Below are 20,701 nucleotides of genomic sequence, written 5' to 3' on the forward strand. Positions count from 1 at the left end.
CAGCCATTAGCCCTTGCTCCAAGACTGCAGCGCACCTTGGTGCTGCCCTGCCTCTCCCTGTCCTTGCGTGATGCAGGAGTTATCTCCATCCTTGAGCAGATTCCATAAAAACACTGCATTTTCTCATGCTCTGCTGCCTCCGCCAGCACAAACACTTACCCTCACCTTTGCAAATCGCTCCCTGGAGCAGAAGTGAGCGCCAGGGTAGTGTCTGCCCCCAGCCAGCTCTGCAAAGCAGCAGCCTTCACAGGAGGCTACTGAGAACCTTCCAGCAAGAGAACTGCAGAAGCTGTGCAGCTGTAGAGAAGCCTCAGCTGGTACTTGGACAAGTTCACTTGTTGGAGACTGGTGGAGAAGCCACAATGCTTTTCCTGCAGAGCAACCGAAGTGCATCCTGAGCCCAGGAGCTGCTGGGAGCTCCAGCCACTCTGGCACAGCACAGCAAGATGCTGGACTGGCATGTTTATATCTGCAGCATCACAGACTCTGCACAGCCCCAGCCAGAGGGATTAGGGCAGTCGTTAGTAAAAAATGAGGAGGGCTGCTATGTGCAGGGCAGTCACATTTTTCCCCTCCAAAAATGACATCCGCCTCTTCGTGCTCTGCAGCAAGGCTTGTCCAGTCTGGTGGTGAAGAGATGGGGAAAGCATCCTGGCACCCACCGCAGCCAAGCACAGACCAGAGGCACTGGTAGCACAAAGCAAAGTGCAGAGCACTGCACCGTGTATGTACGTGCTCTTTGGGTGGTCAGTGCTATTGTCACAGCAAAACCTGAGCCTCAGCTGAGCCCCGGTGCTGTCAGCTCCCCTGGCTCCACGCACGGCTAATTATTCTCAAAGCACCGCTGCCCTGCCTTGCTCCCAGAGAAGGGACCAATGTGTATGGAGGAGACTGGCATGTTGTGAGCAACTGTTTTTCTGTCCCAGAGATAAATTCTGATAAATTCCCAGTCCTTTGGCTGCTATGAAATATACCAAGCTTAGGGGTGGCAGAAACTGTGAAAACTCCAGTAAGGTAGGAGCTGAGGCATTTTGAATCACCAAAATACTGCAGAGCTGCCTGTCCTGCTAAAGGAGCACTTATTTGCCACTCATATGTGACCTTAGAAATAATAATCAAAGAATATTCCAGAACAAGCCAGAACAAATGAGACACAGCCCAAGGAAATCAACACTGCAGGTATATTATCCTCACCCCAGGAATTACTAATCCAGGAAACAAAACACGGGGTGGACAAGCCTCTCTGTCTTATCACAAGTGACTCACTTAATTCGAGCCAATGGCCACCGGAGCTGTGGCCGGAGCCAAAGGGCAGCACCAGTGCCTGGGTGCTTTAATTCCGACCATGTTGTGTCTGGATGCCCAAATGGCTGGCACTGGGGATTCACTGGCCCATGAGTCAGCAGAGCCCAGCAAAGGCAGAAAAAACCCACCAGCTCCTCAGGATGTGACCAGAGGCAACCACAAATGGGTGCCTGTGCGCAGAGCCAGCGGGGAGGGAAAAACCAGGACACCAGTGCAGACAGGGTGTTTCTGCATGTCTTACGTTGTCCCCCTTCTCCAGCCATAACCTGGCCCCTGCGTCCCCAGCCCCCGCTGTAGGGCTGGGGGCAGCGAGGGTCCCCAAGCCCGGTAGCAGTGGGAGGGCCAGGAGAGGAAGCGCTTTGAAGTGGCTGGCGATTGCTGGCACAGCTGGCTCCGGAGGCAGCGTGCGGAGACTCCCTAATGCACCAGCCCTTTCAGGGGCAGCCTTGGCACTCAGAGAGATGGCGTGTGAATAGCCAGGACAGCAACAGGAAAAAGCAAAGCAAAGAAACCCAACAACAGAACTGGAGGGAAAATGGCTGGAAGGAAAGTGGTCCCCAAACCTCCAAGCCCAGCTGTGCTGGCCCCGCTGACCCCAGGGTGCAGGGAGGTGGAGGCACGGTGGCAGGGACCCCACTGTTCTGAGGGATGCCCAGGACAGCAGCCCCTGCCCACCAGACACCCCTGCCTTGCATGGAGCCTTTCAGAAGAGCTTGGCTGCCCGACCGCCTGCACAGCCAACTTTAGGATGCAGAGAGTGACCCAGGCTCTCCCTGTCTGCAAGGGGGTCATGCGGTGAGATGGGGGAAGCATTGTGTCTGACAAGGGGCTGAGCAGCTCCCATTTGCATGTCTGCGCTCCCCGGCCCGTGCCACTGGGGTTGTCTGGGAACACAGGATCACTTCGAGGTAAGGGGGGACTGAGCTGCCCTCCTTGCCCCGAACTGCAGCAGGATGAGCCCCGCACAGCCCTGTGAGTGGAGGCAAGGCAAAGCCAAGACGTGTCTGAGCTGGAGGTGCTCAGCCACCCACAGCGTGGTTGGGGCTCAGAGAGGATGCTGCCATGCCAGGAGGTGGAGAGCAGATCCTCGCTGGCAGAGGCATGGGGGTGTGAGAAATGGGGAGCTGCCTTCACCGGACTGCAGGCTGGGGCAGAACATGGCAGCCTTTACATGGCCAGGGAAGGTTTTATGCTTTTAACTGAGGAGCTTTGGATCCAAAATGACAAGAGATGCAATAGGGGAAAAGCTCAGCCTGGAATGAGCTGCAGTTTCCCATCACACAGATGCTTCCCTGTACAGGTCCATACACCCCCAACGGGTGATGCACATCTAGCGGATGGGTGCATTTAAGTGCTACCTGCCATCAGAGGTTCCCCCTCAAACCTGGGGGCTGGGAGGCTGCCAGTGCCAGCGGGATAAAGGTGGGACCGTGGGCTTAGACCAGGAGAAGTTATTCTGAAAGGCCTGGAGCAATGTGAGCATCCTCCTCTGACCTGACCCCAGACCTGCGCTCCCAGCTGGCACTGGTCCTGTCTCCCTGTCTCCAGGGAACAGAGGTGGCCAGAGTATCAGTGGGGCTCCTCCGAGCGGGAAATGGGGGTGGCAGAGCGGGCTGTTCACAGGGCCCACGGTCTGGGTGGCAGCACAGAGAGGTGCCGGAGGAGCACGCCGTGGGCTGAGGGCCAGTCAGGCACCCTCTCACTCTCTCACTCTCTCTCTCTTTCCTCTCTGTGCCTCTCTGCCGGTCGGCTTGCTACATACCTCCTTTCCTACATATTTTCTTGTTGGGCTTTCGGGTGCATTCCTTGGAAATCCGTTTTACTGTAAAATGAATAAAAGACTACAAAATAACAGGAGGCTCCACTGGCGGGAGTGGGCATGCAATCACAACCACGCTGCCACCCTCCCGCCACCCCTGGGACCGCGGGAGGTGGGGAGGGAGCGTCGCCGTGGGAGGAAAACTCTGGGCCAGCCATGCTGGGCAGGAAGGAAGGCACAATGCATCCTGTGGCCAAGGGCCCCAGGGGCAGAGGAGTGGAGTCAGATGGCCCAGAAGAAGGCACCAGCCCGCCAGGCTGCTGTGCCGTGCACAGCAGACCCACTGTGGGTCCCTTCCAGCCCACTCAAAATCCCTGGGGGCTCCCGTTGCGATGAGGCTGGGGCAGGCGTGCAGGCAGGCGCTGCCTCCTCTGCCCTCTACTTACAGTTCAGGTGGGATCCCCTAGAAAGGAAAAGGTTAGACTAGGAGGCACCCAGCGCTGCCCAGCCTCACCCCAATGGGACCATGCCCCGTGGGTCCCCAGCACTCCAGGCTCATCTCTCTGCCGCTGTCCCGCTGGCGGACGGCGGAGCAGCCAAGCGATGTGCTTGCCGGTGCCCCCAACCTCCCATCCGTATCAGAGCCTGGAAAAGGGCTCTATGGACCCTTCCTTGATGGAGCATCTCCCCAGGGAGAGGCAGAGAGTGTTCCTCCCAGCCGCAGCTGCAGCCCACACCCACAACTAGCGCATGGACCTGGGGAGGGTGGGAAGGGGGGAGGAAGGACGAACCCGAACCAACTCAAGACAGAACCTGGCACTCGGCGCCTGGGGAGCACAAACCAGCTTGTCGCTCTGTGGATCTGCAGTCAAAGAGTCGGATTCAGATTTAGCAACACAAGAGAGGAACCCGTGACGATGCCATGGAGGTGGAGGGGGAACAGGGACCGGGAGGCGTGGAAGAGCAGGAGCACAGGAGACAGAGATGGCAGCTGAGGTCAAGAGGGCGAGCTGCGTGGCCAGAGAAAGCTTTCCACAAACAGACAGCATGCTGCAGGGTCCACAACCACATGCTTCAAACACAACACCCAGGTGAGACCAACCACTGCTGGGGAGGGGCAGAGAGGCCCCCCCCGCCCTCCTGCGGGCACCCCGGCAGCGACTCACCATCCTCCGTGGGGATGTAGATGTTGAGGTACAGACAGTCCTCGTTGGGGTCCTGGATGTATGTGGCCACAATATCCAAATTGGAGGTAAACCAGATGGGCAGCATGATCTCGGGAACGGCGTTGTGGATGTTCTGGGGGCAGACCGGTGAGAAGTGGGTAGCGTTCCTGATGCCCGACCAGGATGGTGGCGGCTCAGGGGGCATGAACCTCTTCTCCCCGATGGGGGGTGCAGCGTAAGGCACCCCGAGGTACTGGTCCACGGGCCCCAGGATCTCGCTGGGCAGTGGCACACGCACGCCCCGTAACTTCCCATAGTGTGTGTTGACAGTTGGAGAGTAGACCTGGCCCTCCATCCGCACAACCGCCAAGGCGAAGCTCAAGACCCAGAGGGTGAGACGCAGGTCCCAGCCGGCCACCAGTTCAGGCACTTGGAGAACAGGGGGCAAAAGAGGGCTTCTCCAGAGTATCAGCCACATCGTCCGGGAGGAGCACCACCAACATCCAGGCCTGAAGCTCCTGGGGCGAGGGCTCAGAGCATCACCATCACGCCAAGCCTCCAATTTGCCCACCGGGAACAGATGGAGGCAGGAGAGCTGGGAGTCAGGAGGGCACAGCCCACCCACACCTTCTCCTGGGTTATCTGTGAGCAGGGACGCAGGGAGATGGGACACCGCTCCTCACAGCCTGCCAGCTGCCCGCTGCTGCCTGCCTGCCAATGGCCTGGCCCGGAGAGGACTGCTGATACTGTGGAGAGATGGAGGGAATTAGCAGCAGACTTGCTCTGGGAAGAGTCAAAAAGCTGCAGTGCAGAAGAAGCTGGGATCACTGGTCTGACCCCCCACCCATGGGTGCTCGTTGGCTCTGCCACTGCCCAGGCAGGTGGTTCTGGGAGTAGACAAGCACGGACAGCACAAGTAGAGTACATGCAGACACACAGACAGCATCTGTCCATGCCTGCAGAGCCTGTCCCCAGTGCTTGGGCGCCAACCCTGCCCCCGTCCTGCCCAGCTGAGCCCCACAGCCACCCTGTGTGGCAGCACAGTGCACTTGTTCCATGCTGCAGGAGGGTATCAGCAGCAGATTATGGGTGCCAAGACCAGCAGGACACTGCCACTTTCCTGGCACTGTCCCTCCCCACAAGAACCTGTTGTGCACCACCGCTGCCCAGCACAGCCCCGGCACAAGAGCTCTCTGGCACCTCTCCCTCCTGGCTGAGCCGTCGCTGTTTGTGCTTCTACACGGTGCAGCCTGTGCTCCTCGCCTTGGCTCCATCCCAGCATCGCTCGTGTACCTGGGTACCACTGCACCACCTCATACACCACCAAATTAGACCCACCTGTCCTGCCCAGACACCCATCTCACCCACCCACATGCTTTCTCCCTCCACGTGCTGCTGGCCAAAGCAGCGAGACCCCTGGCACAACCCGGGTGCTGGACAGGAGGATGGAACAGCCAGAGTGATCCAGGGCAGTGTCCCCCTGTGCTGGCACCTGCCATCCCCTCCCTGCCCTGGCTGCCTCCCGGCCACCTGAGCAAGCCCCAGGGCACAGAGCTCTGCTCCCATATCCCACAGGCTGTCAGCAGGGGAGAAGCAAATGTGGCAGCCCCTATGGGGTCCGCAAGGAAAGGAGCTGCAGGCAGTAGGGGAAGCAGTGGCTGCAGATGGGGACCTGCGGATGTATGGCAGCGAGCAGAGCTCCTCCGCCAGGGAGCCCTTGCTGGAGGCTGTCTGGATTTTCAGTGCTCTGCCCTTCACCTCCCCGCACCGCCTGCCGCATTCAGGGCTTATGTAAGTGCCCCCCCTCTGCATCTTTCCCCAGCATCGCTGCTCCTGGGGGATCTGGGCAAGGGGAGTCGCAGAGGCTGTGCTCACCCGGTGCTCACCCGGTGCTCACCCACATCCTGGCTGGGCAAGAGCAGCATCAGACAGAGGCCGGCTCCACACCTCGGCAGGTGGCTTTGCAGCCCAGTCTCCACTAAAAGGCACTGCTTGGTGACAGGTCAGAGGATGCTCATCCTGTCTAAGCCACATATCTTACCCTGGGAGAGATGGCAGCAGTGACGGGGCACCTCCATTTTTCCCCAGAGCATCCTTACATGCCCACCCGTTAATCTCTTCCAAGCTCAGAGGGGAGTAGAGCTGCCTTGGAATTATTGGAGCACAAAATAAGGGCTGTACGCAGATGGGAGTACACGGCTCTGGTGAAGGCTCAGCTGGGCAGGGACTCCACGAATGGAGAACACCTCATCCAACACGGAAAATCCGCAGGAAAAAAAAAAAAGAACAACCATGGAGGGCGTTTCAAATCTGCACTGCACATGTGCAGGCAACTCACTGCTGGTCATTAAGGAAATGAGCTCGTGCTGTGTCTGCCCTCCTGATATGCCCAGGGAACACAGCAGGCTCAGAAATCAGTGTATGACAGGTATAATAAGAAACACTCAGCCCAGAAAATCATGTTACTGCAGCCAGCTTGCCTGAGCAGCAAGGCCTCGCAGGGCTGGCCATGCAGGCGCCTTTTCAGAGCCCATAGAGGCACCATGGGTATTGCCAGACAGGGGTGGTACAAATGACGGGGAGAAGCAGTCAGATGTACTGCCCCATCCACAGCACAGGGATAACCTGAGGGCTCAGCTGTCACAACCCGGCTGATCCCGCTCTACCCCTAACCCACATCACCTCTGCGCATTGTTCCCTCTCACCTCCTCCTGCCCCACCAAGAAGTGACAGAAACACACCTGGTGTGAGTACAACACTGCTGTGTTATCCCCCAAACAGCTGCCAAAGCCTAAGAAACACGAGGTGTATCAAGGGACAGAAATACAGCTGAAGCACATAGAGACCCCAGGCTCTGCCCCACCAACACTGGAGCTGACCCTGTATTGCGGTGCCTTGGCTGCCCCACTCTGTCTTCAGCTCCAGAAGAAAACCACCATTTATCTAATACTCCTCCTTTAGCAGAGAACTGACCTTTGCCTAGAAGTGACATCCCAGGGGTGCAATAACAGCCCAGGACCCCCACAAAGCTGCATTTCCAAGTGGGATCTCAAAGGTGCTTGAGACCCACCACTCTGCCTGACACTGCTGGAAGGCAAACTGCCCAGTGCAAACCTGCTGCTCAGGGAACTTCAGGTACTATGGGTTAGGATAAAGCCAAATTATTAATGACTGTCATATCTAATTTGTATGACTAGAAGCTACAGGCAGCTTCCAGTCTTTATGACAGTGCCCACAACTCCCCACAGAGACATTTCAATCAATCCATCATCATCTTCTCTCTGCTGGAACACCACAGCCTTGCCAGCAGTGGCTTACCAGCCGATTTCCTGACCTGAGAGCTTCCTCAGGTCTGTGGCCACATGCTGTCATGGGCATTGCTGCTCCACCAGCTCCTCCAGCCAAGAGATTTCATGGCACTGGGCATTGCTTCTCCACAGCCCATAGTTGCTCATCTGGGCTGCACACACCAGTCACTGAAAAATTAGGGCTGAATTTGCCATCCACTTTGCATCCTTGAAGCAGCAGCACATCCAGGTAACCAGTCTGTTCAGGCACAATGAGGAATCTCTTTTTATAAAACCCAGCCAAAAATCAGCTTCTTGCTACAGCTCCTCAGAATTATGTTACGATGATATTCCTTTGGGTTTTTGTTTAATCCTCATCCATGATTCTTTTAATAGCTTTTAAAAACCATGGAAGTCTGAAGACAAAAAACATAAGCTAATATAGAATTAAAGTTCTAAGTACACATCCTTAACTTAAAATGATGCTATAGGACTTGCAACTGTCTCCAGTTATGAGTTTTACGAAGCATCAGGCACAGAGGTGAGTTATGTGAGCGACAGCAAAATATGTCCAGATATGGAGATGCACAGTCAAGACCCAGCAGTCCTAAGTTTACCCTGGAGAGACATGGTGCCTTAACACTCAAATCCAGGTAATGGTATTTTAATATTTGTAATTCCACATTTGGTTCCATAATTTTTTAAAGACTTTTTCCCTCCATCTGCCCATGTCCCCACAGCACAGAATAAAGGCACCCAAACAATCTCAGCAACATGCTCCTAAGCCTTCCTATGTTTGGATTGTTTTTTCAATTACAAACCCCAAAAATGATGCAAGCCCTAAATCTGGAATTCCCTGGGTTTCAAATGCCTTATTTGAGATTATTACAATACCCTCATAACACATCTTATACCCTCATATTGCTGTTCTGTGCTCTGTGCTTTCTGCTGTAATTTCATGTCAACATAACATTTAGAATGGGAATTTAGACTTAATTTAATATTAACAGACTCTCATGAAAAACTGAGCTCAGCTCCCTTCACTGGGGGCTGTTGCATGCACCTTGCATTGCTGCTTGCAGCCTCAACAGCTCTTAAGCTTCCCCTGGATCTTTCAAAGCATGCAAAATAACCAGGAGATCTGAGAAAGGACATTTCGTTCAGGGAAGCGGTTCCTCTCGCATCCCACGGGAAGTGGGAGCAAAACTTCCCCAGTTTTGCCGCCTACAGTGCTCCTGTTCTTCCTTCCAGCAGTGAGGCCAAACACATCTCCCAGCGAAGACGGCTGCTGCCTCCCTGCAGCCCTGCGCCAGGAGGAGCCGTGCCTGCCAACTGGAAGGGAAACCAGTCCGGGCTGGGCAGATACAGCCAAACTGGGGATGCTCAGATGAGTGCACAGCAAGGAGCCGGCAGGATAAAGACACTGCGGGCATCCCAGGTCGCTCTGCCAGACCGCTGGTGGGGTGAGCAGAGGAAGCGAGGCTGCTAGCTGTTAGGGATGTTATTCATGTGCTTTGGAAAACAAAACCCTCTATCGGTATTTCCATGGCTGCACTGTCTGCCAGACGGCTCCCTCCTCAGCACGGAGACACTCTCCATGGAAACCTGGGTGGGCGGGATCCTCTGGAAGCCTCCCTCGCAGATGCACAGTCAGGCGTCTCAACACCAGCCAGACAAGCCGGATCCACACCTTCCTTGGCAGGTGGCCGAGGAGATGCGAGCAGACAGCCTGCCCTTCATCGGGGTCCAACCTCCTGCCCCTGAGCACTCAGGCTGACCCAACTCCAAGCTCATCACATTGATGCTGTGGCTCTATGTCCTGCATGTTCCAGAGCCAGGACAGACTGCCCACACTGCCCAGTCGGCACAGATGGATGATCTCCTCCCCAACAGCAAGTGGTTGGGATGTCCCATTGCACCCTCCAGCCACTCTGCCTTATGCAGCTGGGCTCACCATCTGACCTTGTTGTACCACAGTGAGAGGTAGCTGCGGTCAGCCCATGCACCCCAGCATAGACATGCACTCAGCAAGCAGCATGAGAAGCCTCTGCCTCCTCTTCCTCAGGGCAAGCAAGCTCCAAATCTTTCCACCAGCCTGTGCTCTGGGACATCAGGCTGATGCTCATCTCTGAGGCGGCAGTACCTGCCAGATGTGCTGCCCACCCTACCAGCTGCTCCCCTCTGCCAGGCAGCAACCCTGGCTCTCATCAACCCACGCTCCCCTCTCACCTGTCCTGTGATGCTGCAGAAACCCCATAGGAAACCCTGGGGAGCACTGAAGCTGCAGCACAACTGGACTGACATGCTTGTGTCCTGGCAGCTCCTGAAGAGCAACCCCCTACCAGCAGGTCTTGGCTCACACCCTCTGATGCTTGTGGCCTGAGTCAATGCTTGAAGATAATACTACCAAGTAAAGTTGGTGGTTATGTGCTATGGATTGTGTCCAGTGGGTCTTTCTGACCCACCCTAGGTTACCCATCAGTGCCACAGGGAGATGTTTCCCAGTCCCACAGCATGGTGCAGGCAATTCCCAGGATGTAGGTTCATCACAGAGCTGCTGCATAGTAATAGATGGTTACCAGTGGCTCGCAGTTACACTGAAAGGAGACAAGGAGGGTTTCAGAAAGGTCTTCTCTACTGTGGCTACTGCTCTGCTTGTCCATGAATGACCTGAATGACAGTACAGAGTATGTTTTAAAATGTGCACATGACACCCAGTGCTTTGGAAGCCAGGACAGGAATTTGACATGCTCCTGACAGACTGGGGAAAAGGCTGAGAATTGATGGGCAGGGCTGTAAGTCATTGGGAGGTAAAAAATTGCACAAACAGACTATGGAAGAAAAGACAGCAGCGTTTCTGCCAGAAAGGTCATAAAGGCTACAGAGGAGTACAAATGGAATGCGAGCCAGCATGTCATTGCCACAAAAAAAAGAAGGCAAGTACAGTAGGATGCGTGAAAGGGCAGCTTATAAAGATATGTGAAGTAATTACTCCGCTCTCCTTTGAGCTCACAGAGGGCACATCAAGTAATTATACTGTTCTCCTCTAAAGAAATTGTTCCTTCCTCAGAAGATTTGGACCAACTGAGAGAGGCCACAGGAGACCAGCAAGACCACCAAAAAGCCTTAGGCAAAAGTCTGGAAGAGTGGGTCTCTCGAAAAGACAAGTCAGAGGATGCAGTTTTATAACATGTAAAGGTCACTGCAAAAAATGTCAGAACAGTCTGACTGAACTTCACGCTATGTAGGAGACACATTCTTGTTAAGAATGGAAGGTCAAATGTACACCAGGAAAAGTTAAAGTGTCCCATGCATACCTGCAAAAGATGCTACATGGCAGACGGATGGACCAAACAACTTCTTAGCAACCCCTACAGCCCAGTCTCCTACACTTCTCATCACCCTGGCTGGCAGCTCTGTCCCTGTCCTCAGTCATTCAGCATTTGTCACCATGTGGGTAAACTACAGCCACCTTGGCCAAGAACCCTTCAGCGTTTAGGAATCTCTGACAGGGTAGAACATTTAGGGGACGTTAGGAGACTGCCAAGCACCATGGAGCTCATCATATGTGTTCCTTAGTATGCAGAGATCTCCCCCAGAGCCTCTTGTCCCACATCTCATTCTCCTCCTAGAAGCACATCTGCAGCACCTCTGATATCTAGGCACCACTGTCACTGTGATGGGATGGAAGGAAAAACAGTCAAAAACCTCACCCTCATTTGCTTCAACTGCAAGATATGTCCCTGTGACTTGACTTTCCTAACTTCTTCCCAGAGCACCACCAACATTTAAAGCAAGCTGAACGTCAGAAGCCTACAAGACACTCCACTGCACATCCTTTGCCCTGGGGAGAGAATGAGAGAATGCATGAGGAGTGTCAGTTAAGTTCCTTAGTGCTGCAAGAACATATGTGGGACAGAAGCTCTTTGATAACTCCCAGACACATGCCAAGATCCTCGAGAGCTCCCATTCAGAACAGAAGAATGTTACCCCAAATCCCTAGAAACAGACAATTTCAAGTGCCACTTCTGCTGTGGTGCTAATGGCCTCCTGCTGCAATATGGCCTGTTCCTATTTGCTCTGTGGTCTTTAACAAGTCTGTCATGAAGGTGCCAAGCCTGTCTTGGGAAGGACATCAGGGGCAAAGCAGACCTTTCCCTTGCTCGCACGTCAGTCTTTCCAGACATTTTTGGTGTTGAATTCCAGCACAGTTAGATGTCTGGCTCCAGAAGGCACACTACCCAGCAGGTGAGATAGCCTGGTTCATTTCCAACTCCTATTTAGCATCAAAAGCTCCAAAAATGCAAGGGGATTCTCAGTGTCACTGAGCTGAGACTGTTGATGCCACTGAAGGACAGCCAGTGAGCACTGCAGCAGGGACGGTGTTGGGGTCAGCACCCAATACTGCTGATGCAAGCAGAGAGTGGCTTCTATAGAGGACCCAAGGACAACTGTGCTTGAAAGCCTGAGCTCTTTTGGAGTAGGCTACATGCTCACCTTGAGCTGGTCTAAATTTTGACTGACTTTCCCACATGCTTCCCAGGAGTCTGGTGGAAAGCTGAGGCAAGGCCACGTGGCACAGTCAGCAGCTGCTGTCTGAGCAAGAGGCTCTGCTGGGACAGATCCCTGGCTGTGAAGGGGACAGTGGCAGCAGCCTCTTGATGGGCTGCTGGGTTTCCACGTGGCTCAGGGATAGCTGCTGGAAGTAGGCCGTTTAGTACCACATTCTGGATAGAAATAATCTGGATTATCTCATGTTACGGCTTCCCTGATCTCAGCATGAAGAAATGGCAGCAAGTTTTCTCTCCCTCACCTTGCTGCTTGCACAGTTTCAATTTACAAATGTTTCTCTGCAGGAGCAGAGGTTAATGAGAACCACTGTCTAAACAGCAAACGCAGTGCCCTGGCCTTGGCACAGATATACATGCACCTGCTCCCCAGTCAGAACAACTGGCAGCAAAGGAAGAGAGCCTGACCCAGCCTGGAAAATCAAAGAGCCCTGAAGGAGACACCAGAAGCCCCTGGGACTGGGTCACCTCATACACGACACGCTGCAACAGTTGCATGTGGCATTGCCCTGTCCGATTCTGAGTGTGCCTGGTCTGGTCTGACAGACCCACCACCATGGGGGGGTGCTTTGTGCTGTTCCCTGAAGGTTGTGTGAGGAGGCAGTGCTGCTCAGTCTGTCCCTGCTCGCAGGTCTGTCCGTGTCCGTAGGTCTGTCCCTGCCCGCAGGTCTGTCCCTGCCCATAGGTCTGTCCCTGCCCGTAGGTCTGTCCGTGTTCGCAGGCCTGTCCGTGTCCGCAGGTCTGTCCGTGTCCGCAGGTCTGTCCGTGTCCGCAGGTCTGTCTCTGCTCGTAGGTCTGTCCGTGTCCGCAGGTCTGTCCGTGTCCGCAGGTCGGACCGTGTCCGCAGGTCTGTCCCTGCCCGTAGGTCTGTCCGTGTTCGCAGACCTGTCCGTGTCCGCAGGTCTGTCCGTGTCCGCAGGTCTGTCCGTGTCCGCAGGTCTGTCTCTGCTCGTAGGTCTGTCCGTGTCCGCAGGTCTGTCCGTGTCCGCAGGTCGGACCGTGTCCGCAGGTCTGTCCCTGCCCGTAGGTCTGTCCGTGTCCGCAGGGCTGTCCGTGTCCGCAGGTCGGTCCGGGTCCGCAGGTCGGCCCCAGCCGCGCGGGCCGGCCGGGAGCTGTCCGTTCAGCACCGCACCGCTCCTGCCGCGCCCGCCGGCCCCTCCTGCGGCGGGAGAACGAGTCGTGGTTCTCCGAGCAGAGCCACAGCACAGACCTGCAGCACAGATCGTTTAAAAGGCACAGAGTATTTGCAGGTAAAGCGTTTGGTCTCTCTCGGGCTCCGACGAGCCGTTTGTGCCAGGATACCTGCTGTGCAAACGCTGCATCGCCTGTGCTGGATGAGGGGCAACCTCGTTGCTCTCTAGGGCTTCCTGAGAAGGGGACGTGGAGAGAGAGGTGCTTATCTCTTCTACCTGGTATCCAGTGATAGCATGCAGGAGAATGGCTCAAAGCTGCACCAAAGGAGGTTTAGACTGGACATTAGGTGGCATTTCTTTATAGAGACGGTGGCTAAACACTGGAACAGGGTTCCTAGAGAGGTGGTCAGTTGCCTAAGCCCATCAGTGTTTGAGAGGCATTTGGACAATGCCCTTAACATGCTTTAACTTTTGGCCAGCTCTGAATTGCTCAGGCAGTTGGACTAGGTGATCACTGCAGGTCCCTTCCAACTTCAGTATTCTGTTCGATTCTAGAGGAAACAGCACTTCATAATTAAATAGAATGATTACTCCAGTGCTCACTTTGTGTGGGCAGGTGACTGACAATGCAGAAATGCATCCACAGAACCCTGGAATTTCCAGACATCTATACAGGAGCAAACTGACAGACAATCTGCTTTCTGCAAGCCCTTGGCACCAGCACAAAGTTCATGCCAAGACAACTTGCTCGCTCTCCAACACATCACAAACAAGCACCAGGCACCTACTTTAAGGCAATATAATCTCACTCACAAATCTGAGATCAACACTCTGCAGCTAGTGACTGAAGTGAAAATCTCACCCAGCAAAGCAAAAGCTGTCTGCACAAGCAGCGTTCCCCTCACTTCCTTCTCCAGCTTTGGCAAGCCACGCATTGACATTATCCCAGCTGCTCATCACCATCCCCCTCACATCTGCCAGAGTAATGGCTCCTATGTCCTCTCTCAAGCAACCACCTTGGAAACTACTACAACGAGTAGAGGCCCCAGTTTTTAAGTTAATATGGATCATTATGTCTGAACCATATTAGGGACCAATTACAAAAGCACAAGGCTCTTTTCAAAGCAACAAGCTTCCAAAACTCTAACACATTCATATTTCTTATGTTAGCAAAAGCAGGTTTGAAATTTAATAAAGAGACTTCAGTGACTCAAAGAAACTGGCTTGATGCAATGACACCCCCATTTCTGAAATGCCCCAAATTAAGCAGCAAATATGAAACCCATGTGCTGATTGAATGTCCTTCCCCAAAACACTCTCATATCCCAGTCTCTCAAGCTTCTTTCTGGGCACCCAGTCATGCAAAGGACATTGACGGTCTCCAACCAACTGGGCCATGGGCAATTTGCTCCTACCTGAGCCACCACTTGTGCTAATAACAGGTCAAGATGTCTCACGCATGCTCCAAGGAAAGCTGAGAATGCACCAGTGGCTACAGGCAAGCTGATGATGTGCACAGCCAATGCATTCCATGGGCTAGCACGGCCTAGGAGAGGCTTTGAAAGTGTAAGGAGGTGTGTTGGGCAGAGAGAAGCTGTGTGCAGCTTAAAACACAAAGACTTCCTGTAAATACAACTAGAGAGGGTGCATAACAAAACCCAAGAGTGCTCTGAATGGGAAAAGCTACACCCAAAATAAGTTGTCAATGTTTCATTTTTACTGACTTAATGCAGGAAGCCAAAGCCACATAATCACAGGCTGTAATCCAGACCATGGCTATAAGAAATTGTGGTTTCAGTGGCAGAGCTGATAAAGGTTTTTTTTCCTTTACTGGCACTTGCCTCAACCATCAGTTTCTGCCTGACATCACTGCTCACTGCTCTTCTTCATTTGAGCAAAGTTTTGTGGGGCAGAATTGTAAGTCAGATCATGAAGGTGATCCTGGCTAAAGGTAATGAAACCCAGGGCAAAGAACAAAGATGAGGAAAATAGTCAGAGACAAGCAGTAACTACCTTTTCCACAGAAGCTGAAACATGACATAATCAGTCACCTTTCCTGTGCAGAGATAAGGTCACAAGTTATCTGGCAGTGTAGATACACCACCTTCCTGCACCACCCATTGCCGCCCTCCCTGGTACCATGGGACACCAACCCAGCCAGCAAGTCTGTGGAGCAGGGTGGCTCTATGGAGACAGCAAATCCCTGTGCAAGCAGGTGTGGGGGCCATCCTGACAAAAACACCCCTCCAGGGTCACAGAGCAGGCAGCAGGGCCAGGCATACTCCCTCACGGGGCTAGAAAGCCCAAGCATTGCAGTCCAGCACCAAATTGTTTCCTCATTGCAGAGACCTTGGTGGCAATGCTCAGGAAAGCTGCTCCAGGAGATGTTTGAGCTAGAATCACCTCCACCATCCACACCACTTCCATGTTGTCACTGTAGTCCTTACTAACAGGTGAAACACCAGACAGGTTCCAGGCAGACTCACATGCCCAGAGCCTGGGATGTAGGACTGTGCCACACCATGTCCCCTGGCTTCCCACAGCTGGGAGAGCTGCAGGTCCCATTCTGCGCCAGAGAGATGCTCTGCCTGAATCCCAGCCCATTACCCTACTCAGAGAGATGAGTGACCGAGCACACTTGGCCAGCACAAGCTGCAGAGCTGTGTGTGTCAGTGGCTCTGATCAGAGATCAGACAGGATTTTCTGACCATATTGCAAGAATCAAGCCAGGGTCAGGGGAGCAGTGCTTTCTCTGGCCAGCAAGGAACACCCAAACAGACTGATCATCCTGGCATCACCATGCTGGTGCCCCTTCCAGGCGTGACAGCATCAGCAGTTACCCACTGCTCCATGACACTGTGGCTTGCCTGGGGACACAGCCAGCACTGGCAGCAGCCACCACTGAGGACCAGGGCACTACTCAGTCCCAGCTCTGCCATGGCTGGCATGGGTGACCATGATCTCCTCCTCACAGCACTGGTCTCCTCATCTGCAGCAGAGGGCTGCTCTCTGCAAAGCACTCAGAGGTGGGACACCCAGAAAGCTCTGGAGTGGGGCAGGAGAAGGGGAGCTGTGACCACTGGCAGCAATGCACACGGAGAACAGGGCATGGACCAGTGCAAGCTGCATTTGCTAATGCTATAACACCCGTTCCCTCTGCTCCCACCAGCAAGCAGTACTCAATGGAAATGTCAGGAAGGGAAGATCCAAATGTGGAGGTGGGAAAATGCCATCACTGCTGGAAGCACCACGGACTTGTTTGTTCACGATACCTGTCTGTCCTCCCAGTTTGCTGGTGGCAGAGAGCACCAGGTCCCTCTCGCTCACCCCTTGCCTCTGCAGGGCAGGGGAGACCAGCCCCAGGGCAGCACCTCTCAGCAGGGCTCCTGCCGGCAGCTGGGGCTGCACACCCAGAGCCAACATGACACAGCGTCAAGCAGCCACGTCCTGCAGCAGCCTCAGCTCCTCCGAGGTGACGTCAGCCTCCGCAAGAGCTGGCAGGCAGGACATGCTGTGCATGCTGGCCACGCTGCTCCCAGACACTGCCTGGCTCCAGCAGACACCGTGGCCTGTGTTCCTCACCAGCTATGGCTTATCTATAAATTGAATTTCACACTTGCATGCTCCAGAATAAGACACAGGTGCTGGAGAAGCCACCCTCCCCCTTCACATCTGTCTTCCCCCTCGCCCCACCCTGCTGCCGAGTGCCAGCACCGAAGATAATGGCTGGTGACTGTGGAGGAGCTCCTGGGCAAATCCACTGGCCCCATGCAGCCGTCACTGGCTCACAGAGGAGCTGCCACGGTGCTGGCAGTGCCCTCCATGCTTGGGGCAGCACCAGGGCAAGGGGAGCCCTGGGGGCCCTGGTACAACAGCCACCCACACATGCTGCTGGCACGGCATCCAAAAGTGTCCGTCTGCAGCTGAATAAGATAAAAGCCCGTCCCAGAGTTACTGGTTTCCCCAGAAACCCTAAAGGCTTTCCCAGGAACTTTGGAAATGCAAAGATTTGCTACATGCTCCAGTGAGCAAAATAAAGAGTTCATATAGGCATCACGACCAGAGACCGCCGTCGTCACAGGTCATACATATAGCTGGCAGCCTAGACAGATTCCGTGTCAGTCACCTTGGAAGGATCTCAAGCTGTCAGATGGTCCGGGTCAATCACACAACAACCTCTACTCAACTAAGATGAGCAGCTACCTCAAGCAGGGAAGCGTGCCCTCAGCAAGAGCTGTCAGCTGCTCACCTTCCCAAACCAAAACAAAAGCTTGGTGTGACCAATCAGAAGACCATGGAAACCCTCTGGTGTTGGAGGGTTAGTCTGCAGCCAGGGCACACAAAGTCTGGCTCTCGCTCAAACAACCAGGGCTTGCTAAAGACTGGCAGCCAAGCAGGCCAGCAGCTAGGAAGGAAGCCTGTTCAAATTTAATCCAAAATGTATTTTCTATTTTCGCTTGTGGCTTTCTCCTCCCATATTTTCTATCCTCAAGCATAAAAAAAGCAGAAAACCTAAAACATTTGAAAAAAAAAATCCTTTAATGTGTTTTGCTGTAAAGGCTGCCTAGTGTTAAGAAATAAGCTGGACTGGAGCAAATCATGCAGCCTAGGGATACCCTGTCTCACCTGAGGGAGCAGACCAGGATGAAGCAGGGCATACAGGCAGGCTACAAGGACCAGCAATGCCAAGGAAAGACAATCAACAGGGCCACGAAGGCTCCTGTGCTCCCTGCTGCTTCTCAGAGGTCCCCAAGCACAGCTCTGCCTCAGCAGATGCCCATTTTGAAGCATCATTCCTGGTGGACACAGGACAAGGATTTTGTTACAAAGAGCAGGTAACCATTTAGCTCCTCTTAAGGTCATGAGCATCAAAGTACAGCAGCTCCCTGTCCAAGTCTGCAACCTCAGATCCTCACCGGAAGACCCCAGCAGCAACAGAGACCCAAATGGCAATGACACAGAAACAGAGATCGTTTCTGTCTTGAGGCACAGGGTCTGTCCCCTTAGGGCTGTTAACCAAGGGCAGATTTCAGTTTCGTGGCTTCAAGGACACCACTGTGCTGGCTGGATACTTCCCTCAGCCCTCATGGACAGCGTCCTCCTAGAAGTCATAAGGATGGGCAGTAGAACCCTCTTCATGAGCTTCAACTTTGCTTGGCCTCATCCTGCAGCCTCCCAGAACCCAAAGCCCACTGGGGACTGCTAGATCCCCAGCTCATCCCTGGGGATGCTTCTCCCACAAGGAGGAGCTGGGGGGCAGCCTTCTGGGACACCACGTGTGCCAAGGTAAGGCTGAACTGGAGCCTCACTGGTAGTGGGACATGAGTCTTTTCTCATCTGGGCATAAAACCAGGAACAAAACTGAGACTGATGTTTCCTGACATGTGAGAACAGGCAGAACCAGGGGACTGGAGAAGGGGGAGATGAAGATCAGATTCCCCGTGATCCTACGGTGCCCACCACGTGCAGTGAGTACCAGGGAACTGGGACAATGCCAGGACAAGACTCCAGCTTCACTGCCTGTGTGTCAGGCAGGCGCCTGTGCCCAGGAAACCAGAGGAAGCAGAGTTCTGCTTCCTCTTCTGCTACTCCTGCCAGGTAACACAGAAGGGCAGGGATATTGCCATCCATTTTCAAACCAACCAGATTAGCAGCTGTTCAGTGGACAAAAGTCTGACAGAAGTCTCCAGCAAAGGGTCTTGTGATGTTGAGGCAGAGGAACAGAGAGCTTAGCACAGGTCCCACATCTTCCCCCAGCTGCACCTTCATCATGTGGGAAGAGCATCCTGTGCTCTCAGTGAGGAACCAGGACTGAGCAGGCATCTGTCACCCTGTGCCAAGCAAAGTAACACAGAGCTGGATGGGGACAAACCCATTGTTATTTACCAAAGCCCTGTGCTCCCTCCTGGCTCCACGTGGCTCTGGCAGGCACAACGTTATGAAAATAACAGCTCAGACTAAGGGTCCACCTTGCCCTATGTACTTTCTTGCCTGTAGTCAGTCAATTTGCAGCTCAGCAACAGCCCAAGTCAGAGGTGGATCTTGCTGTATTTATTGATTCTGGGGAAACCTCTTGTCCTTCTTGAATTCAGCCTGTTTCTCCTCAATGTAAGGTTTCACTCTTCCTAACACCTTGTTCTGAGGACTTGGGCAGTTTGATAGCAGGTCTGTGAGAAGCAATGCCCCTCCTCCTCTTTGGCACCTCCTGCTAGCTTCATCTGATGTGACCTTGTACTTGCATGGAAAGAAACAGTGAACAGTTAACCTCTATCTTTTCTCTCCTGGCCTCCTGTAGGCGTGCCTTACCCACCTTCTGTTGTTTCTTTTCCAGTCTGAAGAACCCTTCCTTATTTAGCTGGTTTTTAATTTTTTTATTTATTTATTTTTGCTCAGAGGCTGTCAGACCTCTGACCATTCCTGCTGCAACTTCCAGGCATTTGACTCCACAATGATCTCAACAGCCACATGTCTCTCCTAAGCTCCCTTGGGCAGCTCTAAAGAGAGAGACACAGAGCAGCCCCTGCCCCTTTTCCTGCATCACGGTCCCACGAGTCCTCAAGTTGCTCAGCAATGCCTGGACTCATGTAAGGGTAGAGGAAAGATGTGAAGACAGCCAGACACACAGCCTCACCTCCACAACTCCTTTAGCACTGAGTGCTGGCACTAGAAGATGGACACGGCCACTGCCATGGTGAGTGGCACATGGACACTTTGGCCACACTGCAGACTTGGGCTTCTTCTCCCACTCCGTTAGAGCAGCAGCTAATGAATGCCTGATGAAGGCAAAGTCCCTGCAGCCTCTGATCCCCACACCAAAGGGCATTCTCAGCCCCCACCTCCCCAAGCCCATCACAAAAACCTTCCTGATGAGCCTCTGCCAACCATCCTCACCCTCAGAGAGCCCCAGGAGTCCAGGCCCAGACCCAAACAAGGCTTGTCCTCAATTACAAGCCCCATAACATGCTCCGTCTTGTAACCTTTCCCAAACTTTGCCACCTGCTCTGCTGGCATGGCTAGAGCATCTGGCCAGTAGGCAAAGCTCTGGCTCTGCTTGCCAGGCACCTTGCAGGATACACTCACACTGAGATGCAGTTTGAAAATAACAGATGTTACTCCACTGTTCTGCATTTTGCAGTGTCAGGAACAAGGCTTCTTTACCAACAATCCGCTGAGCTTCTTGCCAAGGCAGTCTCAGCCCAAACAGTGCTTCCCGGCACAAAGTCTTGTTCACAAACAACCCCCCCACACCGCACCATGCCACATGCCTGCCCCACTGCCGGACAGACAACATGGCAAAGGGAGTATATTGCAAGGGCAGAGTTTCTCCATACAATGGCAAGACTAATCAGGAACACAGGTTTCATCGTGGGCTACAACACTCCAATGCTAAGAAGCCCAGACAAGCCTCCAGACAAATGGCACATATCCTCCTAACCAGGGAAAACTTCCAAGGGCTGCACGCACCAGACAGGACCTGGCAGCT

The 20,701-nt window shown here is 53.8% G+C and overlaps 1 protein-coding gene across 5 annotated transcripts in view; it reads right to left on the bottom strand.

Annotated features, from left to right (window-relative positions):
• The window catches only part of NLGN3 (neuroligin 3), a 39,850-nt gene that overhangs the window by 15,624 nt on the left and 3,525 nt on the right, over positions 1-20,701 (bottom strand). For 2 of the 5 annotated variants that reach the window (XM_065846195.2, XM_065846194.2), the window contains exon 2: positions 4,231-4,976. The exons of 1 other annotated variant lie outside the window; for it this stretch is intronic. In XM_065846195.2, coding sequence (XP_065702267.1) covers positions 4,231-4,708 — 478 coding nt within the window. In that variant the 5' untranslated portion in view covers positions 4,709-4,976. Of the gene's footprint in view, positions 1-3,067; positions 3,128-3,877; positions 3,896-4,230; positions 4,977-20,701 lie in introns of those variants that run through there. 2 more of the 5 variants (XM_065846193.2, XM_071813524.1) reach the window with 2 other exon arrangements.

This window comes from Patagioenas fasciata, chromosome 11, assembly GCF_037038585.1.
Source record: "Patagioenas fasciata isolate bPatFas1 chromosome 11, bPatFas1.hap1, whole genome shotgun sequence".
Classification (NCBI taxonomy): Eukaryota; Metazoa; Chordata; class Aves; order Columbiformes; family Columbidae; genus Patagioenas; species Patagioenas fasciata.